Below are 8,645 nucleotides of genomic sequence, written 5' to 3'. Positions count from 1 at the left end.
TCGGACAATTGCTTTTCATTACCAAGGGAACCACAAAGTTTAGACTGCTATGAAAGGTTGCATCATGTTGTTTTTTGTCTCCTTGTGAAGTCTCTTGTGTGATTTCACAATGTGTGTTTACTTTGGCACACACATGTTTTTGTTAACACCTTTGATTAGAACGACTCCCCTGAGATGGGAGTGTGTGGCCATCTGGAAATAATATAAGAAGGTGTGAATGTTCGATGACAGTGATTCAGACCAATTAAGTATAGGATGTTTGTTTCGTGCCTGTGTCAAGTTCTTGACATGAGACCATTTGCATGAACTGGGAGAATAATGTACCGGCCCAAGTGTGTGTGTGTGTGTGTGTGTGTGCATACACATACACACTGTAATCCCTAACAGTTGTTCTAGCTCATAACTAATAAGCTCATAACACTCAAATGTCGTTTTGTAGTTGAGCAAACTATAAAGTATTGAGCTCTGTTGGCTTTTATGCAACTTTAATTGAATAGGGCTCAATATTTTTTAGCTAATTTGTTTGGAACGCTCAAAAAGTTTAAGAAGCATATATTAGTGACGTTCTGGTGGGTGGAGTCTTGTTGCTCCCTCAGGAAAGCTGAGTCAGCCATCTTGAATTTACCTTGATGCGGGGAAGATTTGGCCTGCCCGTGTGGATTAAGAGTCCCCAACTTCAACCTACAACGACCACCACCTTAATTTTTTTCATCAACTGCCCTAAATTTGGTAAGTCTAACGTGTTTTTGTTATGTTTAAATTTAATTTCGATAAACAGTCTTTTTTATTTTTTACTGGAAATATATTCGTACTTTGTGCACAGTGAATGTTTGTTATAAATAAATTCGAATCCAAGTAATTGTAATTTTAGAAGTTTTCGAATGTGACAAATACGTAATGTTATTTCAAATTACAACGGTGTAACGTTTTGGCGGTTTTCCGTGGGGGACAACATTTCCCATAATGCATTGTATTCTTGCCCGGGAAGTTGACGGTGGCAGTTCTAGCTCCATGTGTTTGAACTTTCTACTAAAACTTTCTACTGTCCGTTTCTACCGGTTGTCGTATTCGCCGGTAATGCACGTGCGTATTGTGAGTATACTTATTTCAATAAGTGTCTGCGTTACACAGTCAGTAGTTTACGCTGTAGAGCTATGTGTGTGTGTGCTAGCATGAAACGAACAATGCTAAACAACATGAGTGTGTTATCATGATTAGACACATGTTTGTATTTTTTCGTAGTCTCAAATATGTGGTTGTGAGATAATCTCGAAATCCTTTTAACAGTTTAGAGGGGTATTCCACTAAGCGAGCTCTACAAGTCAAGACTGGGCAGTGGGTCCATGAATAAACTGCCTCACTCCTGCAGGTGTCTGTCCATACTTCCCATCGTTCAAGTGAGGCTATGGACTTGTATACGTTGTTTGTATCACCTTTACTCTCCATAAAAATTAATGTGTTTTTTTTTTTTTTTTTTTTTCCAGGAACCAAAAGATGGCTGCTGCCCAGAAGCATGTGCTGCATGTGTATGTTGAACGAGACACCGCCCTGAAACTTACTCTACTTGAGCGACCAAAGTCAGTGGAGGAGCTGAAAGAAATAATTCAAGAGAGGTTCAAGCCAAGACTGAATGGGGACTTTAGCCTTCACTATGTCCTCATGGACACAACCTATGCCCTATGTCGCCAAGAAATTGTTGGAGCTCCACTAGTGAGAGACGTCGTGGACAGATGGCCAGCCCTACTTATGGAGTCACAGGTAAAAAAATAAAATATAAAATGTGTGTGTATATATATATATATATGTATTCTGTAACGTATTCCGTTACGTTACTCAATGAGAGTAACGTATTCTGAATACTTTGGAATACTTAATATATTATCATGCTGTTTACAACTACATGAATGTCCTATTGCTGAGATTTATTACTGTTACTGAAGGTCCGCGGCTCCGAAACGTAGTAAAGGGACCTCTGGCTAATACGTCCGGTTCCCTGTCGGGCTGGTAGCCGAAAACTAGCTTTACTTTGTTGTCTGGGTCAACTTTGCTTGCGGGAGACAGAGAGAGGCGTTGAAAGGCTGTTCCAACGGAACTTATTTTTTCCGGAGGAAAACACGAACACAGTGTACAGTTGAGTCTTAATAGCTTACTTACAAATGGGCTCCTCAGGCACTCTTCTTGGCTGCTGTGGTTATTATTATATTTACATGCTTCCAGCTCCCGTTTTTGCTCCGTGACAGCTCGGACTTTTCCTTTCTCTCCCTCCCTCGCTCACAGACACATAACGGGTATGGTAGTCCATTCTCCCTGCAGCACGGACTACACTGCCCATCAGGCTACATGCTTTAGAGCTATGCCTGTAGCGTTCTGCCTTTTAGCTTAGCACAACAACAACAACAAAAAAGCGCTCTCTCACCCAGGAAACACGCAGAGAGAGAGCGTCACCCTGTAACCATGGCAACCGTAACGCTGCCGCCTGGAACAACAGAACGTAGCTGTCAAACAAACCCAAACAGTCCTGACCCGCCACAATATGAAACAGGGAAGTACCGCCGTGTAATCCATTTATTTCAACAAAGTAACTGTATTCTGAATACCACCTTTTTAAACGGTAACTGTAACGGAATACAGTTACTCATATTTTGTATTCTGAATACGTAACGGCGGTACATGTATTCCGTTACTCCCCAACACTGTGTGTGTGTGTGTGTGTATATATATATATATATATATATATATATATATATATATATATATATATATATATATTAGATAGATAGATAGATAGATAGATAGATAGATAGATAGATGTGTGTGTATATATGTCTGTCTGTCTCTTTACTGTTCTCCCAGTTTTTAAAAGTCTAGATTTTCAAACAATTTACCAAAAAGCAAATGACAGATGTAAAATGACAACACATCACTCTGTGACGTATTTTTTTTCCCCATTCACAGTAAACAAAGTCTCTAGAAGTTTATTTATTTAAATTTCCTTTAGATAACATTACAAAGAATGGTGAATAACTTTCTATTTTGGCCTTGGTTCTGACTAGAATTGCTCTGGTTTTGCTAACCTGAGAACTTTTTAAAATACATTCACATTTCTGCTCCTAATTCATCTTTGTTCATTTCTGTGTATTTCTGTTCATGTACAGGTGGTTGCAGAGTTCCACCGAATCAAGAATGTTAACCTGCGCACTCAATTCTACAAGGAGCTGGACAGACACACGCCTAGACTCATCACTTTGTTCCGAGACAAGGCCATCAAGACTGGCAAGATTGCAGAGGAGCTAGCAAAGCTCATGAGAATTTATGACATTCAGGTAAATTTTTCATTTCACATGATTCAGAATTACATTAACAAATGGTTTGTACACAGCTGTAAGAAGCCATAGTGTCAATTGCTTCAACTGTGCCCCACGATTAAGTGATTATGCCATGGATACAAGGTTGTCATTTTAGGAGAAGGACAGCTTGACAAAATGTATCCTTTCAAAAAGTGTTGTGTTAAAAAGATTTATCAGCTTCAATTTAAAGAAGTCCAAACAAGTACTTGTTTACAAGTACTTGTTTACAAGTACAAGTTTTTGTAAAAATTGGTTTACATTTGGAAGTTTTTCCTTTGTGAGTTGTTGATGTATTTACAATGGAAACTTATTAATTTAAAATGTGTATTACTAAAAATACGGTTATCCAAAATACTGAATTTACCATCTTTAGCCCGTTACACAAAAAGTTTGGACACCCCTGATCTATAACAATGACAATCAGAACATGGCTATCCAACACTTTGTTTTTACTCTGCATTTGTGTAAATACTATTCTAATAGATATTGTATGTTCATCTAGGAACAGCGTGATGTAAATACAAGATGGGTCCTCGTCCTTCATGCACTTCCTGTGTACCTGCGTGAAGATGCCTCCACGTTATTCAGGACTTGTGATGTAAGTGTACTGCCCTCAGCATCAACCCCTTTGCCTAGCTGTTCAGTCGAATATATCACTCAGAACTCAAGGAGAACCAGGGTGTATATCAGGAAGGAGGTTCAAAACTGTCCTCATCTGACTTGTTTTCTCCCATATATCAACTGTTGTTGAATAAGATTGCAAGAAAATTCTTACGCATAAACCAGAAAACATGAAAATAGTTGAAAGATTATTAAACAAAAACAAATCCACAGATTAAAAACTCTCTCCCTTTCTAAAATTCAAGTGTTCTATTTTTTTGGAGGTGCCATGTTGTGGTCAGAGAAATGTTTGGTAAATAACAAAAACAAATATCTTGACATATATTTATTATTGAAAACATTTATTTAAACATATGTTTTGAAACCAAACCCAAATTAAGATTATTCTAATGCATCATGATGTATCAAATTAAATCGTTGACATTATAATCCTAAAAGAAACGTGCGACTTATGAAGATTCACACCTCTAATCAATAGCATGATTTGTGTCCTTGAGGGGCTGAACTCATTCTTGTATTATTTGTGTTTTGCAGTCAGCAGATGGTCCAGACCTCACTGACACTCCTGTGGCTCTGCTGACAGTTGTCACGGGTGACACTACTGATTCGGCCCTCTTCAGTCCCGAAAGCATCTGCATTGTCGTTGAGGATGAAATACTTGTGAATGGTCCCACAAATCTGGCTGACTCATTTCTCCTGCTCTTTGGGTACATCTATGCACTAGACCTACAATACCCAAAGAAACTTGAGCTTACATTCACATTTATCCAGAAGGTTGTGATGTGCCTTGAGGACAACAAACCACTGAAAGGGCGTCTACTGATGCTGAAGAATGATTTGTTCAATGAGTGAATCACTCAGAATGGACTACTTGTTGAGCTGAGTATTGAGGAAGCTTTTTTTTTTTCCTAATCATTTGGCTCTTCTACTTTAAATTTAAAGTGAATGACTGCTCATTTCGTGGACTATTCATGTTTAACGTTCTGTTGCCTAATACCTTAATGCACTGCCTTGATGTTTGTTACCTATGAAGTACAGCAGTGGAAACCAGTACATTTTTTTATGTATTTTTAAAATAAGTGAGCTGCAGCTGTCAAGGTACAGTAAGTGTTAAATGCCTCAATGTTCTAATAGCTGCAATTGCTGTTAATACTGAAAATGTTATTTAATTTTAGAATTGAGATGGAGACCCTTGGAGTCTTTCTTTTGTTTTATTTATGAAGCACTTTTTTATGAGTGAGCTCCGTTATCCGTGCCTTTTTAAAAGCACATTGTGTTTAATAAAAAAAGTTGTTAAATTGTTAGTGTTGTTACTTTCATGTTTTCTAACACTTTTAGCTGATTATAATTTACTGGGCAAACAGTTTAGAATTATTCGTAAATGTATTTCCCACAGTATTTTAAAAATATTTATTAGATTTTAAGTGTTATTTCCCATATTATAAGTTAGAAAATATGAAAAAGTTTGAGTTTATTTCCCACATCGTATGAGTTGCAATATGTAAAATATTTTGAGTGTATTTTCCACCTTAATTAAGTTGAAAAATATTGAACATTTTGAGTTTATTACTCCCCAATTATAAGTTGAGGAATATCAACATTTATAAGTTAACATTGAGGTAATTTAAGGCAACTGCAACTGTAATTTTTATTTTAGTTAAACTTAAAACTTTTAAAAACATCACTAAAAAATTGTTGTGTAATCTGTTACACAACAATTTTTGAGTTCTGTGAACTTATTAGGTTTTACAGTGCACTTACAGAGTGTATTGATATAAATGATGACATGAATCCTTGGCTACATAACATATAACATAAAAAAAAAAATTTCCCCGGAAAAGCTACCAAATGACTTTAAAAATCTGAACTGCCCCATTGCCTGTTCTGACACTTTATAACGGTGGTTCCCAAACTTTTTTCACTAGGCCCCCCTTTGTTTTACAAGAAAATCTACCTACCTTTATTAGGTAGAGGATCATCAGGGGGTCCAAATGTCCCTCTTTGGGGGGACACTCCCACGGGGTTTAAATCTGGGACTCTCCACCATTTGACCCTAGAACTGAAGAAGCTTCTCGGATGAGAGGTGAAACATCTTCAAGCAACTCAAAGAAGTCCAGACGCTTTTCTTTCCAAGCTCCTTAGACTACGATGACCTGGATGACTGAGAAACTTCACAGACATAAAGGATTTAGTCATTCTCTATGGTTAAAGAAATTGCACTAATTAATTCATATTTATTATAAATAATCCTAATTATACATCTTGTTTCCATGTTTATGTCCTGTGTCACTAAAAATACATTCTATTTTGGTTTTATACGTTGATCAATGACCTGCAGAATCTCCTTATCATATTAAGTGATTCATACAAGTTGAACTTTATGCTTTCTCCATCTTGAAAGTGATTACATCCTTGCATTACATACTTTAGGTTCATTTTTTTCAGGCAGATTAAAAAAAAACTACTAAAAAATACAGGCAGATTTAGAATATAACATGCAGCGTTCTATAGATGGATACATAAAAAGAAAAAAATACATGTATGTGCTAACTTTCTAAACACTTCATTTGTTACATTTATGATGAATGGATTTGAAAGTAGATAAAACACATTTGTGTCGGCCTTGGCTCATTAAAGTTCTTGTCTTTAAATGAACTTTGTCTGTGTGTGTTTCAGGTACTGCACTCTAAGACTGAATGATCCAACATTGTAGCCATGGGTCATTGTGAGCATCACAGGGAAGGTTGAAGCCGCCCACTGCACCTGTATGGCCGGAGTCGCGAATACCTGCAGCCATGTCGCTGCTCTGCTGTTTAAAGTAGAAGCAACAGTGTTGATCCGTGGCACAAGGAGTCTTACAGATGCACCTGCATCCTGGGTTTTGCTGGGTAATATGACCAAGATACAGTCAGTGGTTGGCTATAAGATGGACTTCTCCTCTTCAGCTGCCCAAAAAAAGGCTCTTGATCAAAACATAAACAGACCATCCGTATTCACAGGTAAAAGAAGCCGTCCTCAGAAAAGAAAAATTCCACCTGCTACTGTGGAGGAGGTGTCTCAACTGATGGGAAAATATTTCTCCAAGTATAGTTCTGTTCTGAATAACCCATAATGTTTTAATTAAGGGTTTCTACATTTGTGCCTGAAGTGAATTGCCATGTGAATAATTTGCATTTATTGAATATGTACTTACTAAGTAACACTGTTCAAAAGTTGAATAAAGAAACAAAGTCAAAGGAGTTTGCAAAGAAAAGCGTCTGGACTTCTTTAAGTTGCTTGAAGACGTTTCACTTCTCATCCGAGAAGCTTCTTCAGTTCTAAGGTCAAATGGCCGAGAGTCCCAGATTTAAACCCAGTGGGAGTATCCCCCCAAGGAGGGACAAAGGACCCCCTGGTGATCCTCTAATCACATGCGCCAAGGTGTGAAAGCGGGTGTGGGACCTAATCAGCCAAGGTTTCGGGTGAGCTCATTGTGAAACCTGGCCCCACCTTGTCATGTGAATTCCTGAGGTCAGATGGCCCAGGATGTGAGTGGGCGTTAAGTCGTCTGGGGAGGGAACTCAAAATTGGATTATAGATGGCAGACAGTTGGTGTCGTAAACCACCGCCTCTGTTCAAAGATGATCGCTCACAGTGGACATAGATGGCTTCTTTCTCTCCTCTTTCAAACCATCTGTCCTCTCTGTCCAATATGTGAACATTGGCATCCTCGAAAGAGTGACCTTTATCCTTAAGATGCAGATGGACTGCTGAGTCTTGTCCTGTGGAGGTGGCTCTTCTATGTTGTGCCATGCGCTTGTGAAGTGGCTGTTTGGTCTCTCCAATGTAGAGGTCTGGGCATTCCTCGCTGCACTGCACAGCATACACCACGTTGTTCAGTCTGTGTTTTGGAGTTTTGTCTTTCGGGTGAACCAGTTTCTGTCTGAGTGTGTTGCTGGGTCTGAAGTACACTGGGATGTCGCGCTTGGAGAAAACTCTCCTGAGTTTCTCTGATACACCGGCTACATAGGGGATGACAACGTTGTTGCATCTGTCTTTCTTATCCTCCCTCGCTGGTGTCTGATCTTCTTTTCTGTGCCTCTTTGCTGACTTTATGAACGCCCAGTTAGGATAACCACATGTTTTCAGTGCTTCCTTTACATGTGTGTGTTCCTTCTTTTTCCCTTCAGGCTTAGAGGGAACATGTTCTGCCCGGTGGTGTAGGGTCCTAATTACTCCAAGTTTGTGTTCCAGAGGGTGATGGGAGTCAAAGAGGAGGTACTGGTCCGTGTGTGTGGGCTTCCGGTAAACTTCAATGTTGAGGTTGCCATTCTCTTCAATGTGCACAGCGCAGTCCAGGAAAGGCAAACAGTTATCCTTTGTGTCTTCCCTGGTGAACTTGATGTTTTTATCCACGGCGTTAATGTGCGCAGTGAAGGATTCCACTTCTTGTGTCTTGATTTTGACCCAGGTGTCATCTACATATCTGTACCAGTGGCTGGGTACTCTCCCTTTAAAAGAGCCAAGAGCCTTTCTTTCCACTTCCTCCATGTAAAGGTTGGCTACAATAGGTGACACAGGGGAGCCCATGGCACAGCCATGTTTTTGTCTGTAGAAGCCTTCGTTGTATTTGAAGTATGTTGTGGTAAGGCAGAGGTCTAACAGTGTGCAAATCTGATCAGGTGTGAAGTTGGTCCT

General features: G+C 39.0%; 1 protein-coding gene across 10 annotated transcripts; it reads left to right on the top strand.

Annotated features, from left to right (window-relative positions):
- Positions 1-373: 373 nt before the first annotated feature.
- LOC109197357 (uncharacterized) lies at positions 374-5,501 on the top strand. Of its 10 annotated transcripts, none has more exons than XM_019352337.2 (6): positions 374-729; positions 1,293-1,369; positions 1,485-1,758; positions 3,156-3,323; positions 3,850-3,945; positions 4,503-5,501. In XM_019352337.2, the coding sequence occupies exons 2-6, from the start codon at positions 1,344-1,346 to the stop codon at positions 4,818-4,820; spliced, it is 882 nt and encodes a 293-aa protein (XP_019207882.1). In that variant the 5' UTR covers positions 374-729; positions 1,293-1,343; the 3' UTR covers positions 4,821-5,501. The 10 variants fall into 10 exon arrangements, with proteins under 10 accessions (XP_019207882.1, XP_025759273.1, XP_019207884.1 ...); XM_025903488.1 differs by having other exon boundaries at positions 1,293-1,397; XM_019352339.2 differs by having other exon boundaries at positions 1,288-1,369.
- The last annotated feature ends 3,144 nt before the right edge of the window (positions 5,502-8,645 follow it).

Source organism: Oreochromis niloticus, linkage group LG16 (assembly GCF_001858045.2).
Source record: "Oreochromis niloticus isolate F11D_XX linkage group LG16, O_niloticus_UMD_NMBU, whole genome shotgun sequence".
NCBI classification, from domain to species: Eukaryota; Metazoa; Chordata; class Actinopteri; order Cichliformes; family Cichlidae; genus Oreochromis; species Oreochromis niloticus.
The sequence above is the reverse complement of the archived record's forward strand: the minus strand, read 5'-3'. Positions and strand labels throughout refer to the sequence as shown.

Bases quoted from the DNA above. Each gene is read 5' to 3' on its own strand.
- LOC109197357 (XM_019352336.2), top strand. From the start codon at position 964: ATGCATTGTATTCTTGCCCGGGAAGTTGACGGTGGCAGTTCTAGCTCC. The intron at 1,093-1,292 runs GTGAGTATACTT...TTAACAGTTTAG, and splicing joins CGGTAATGCACGTGCGTATT to AGGGGTATTCCACTAAGCGA. The intron at 1,370-1,484 runs GTGTCTGTCCAT...TTTTTTTTCCAG, and splicing joins AAACTGCCTCACTCCTGCAG to GAACCAAAAGATGGCTGCTG.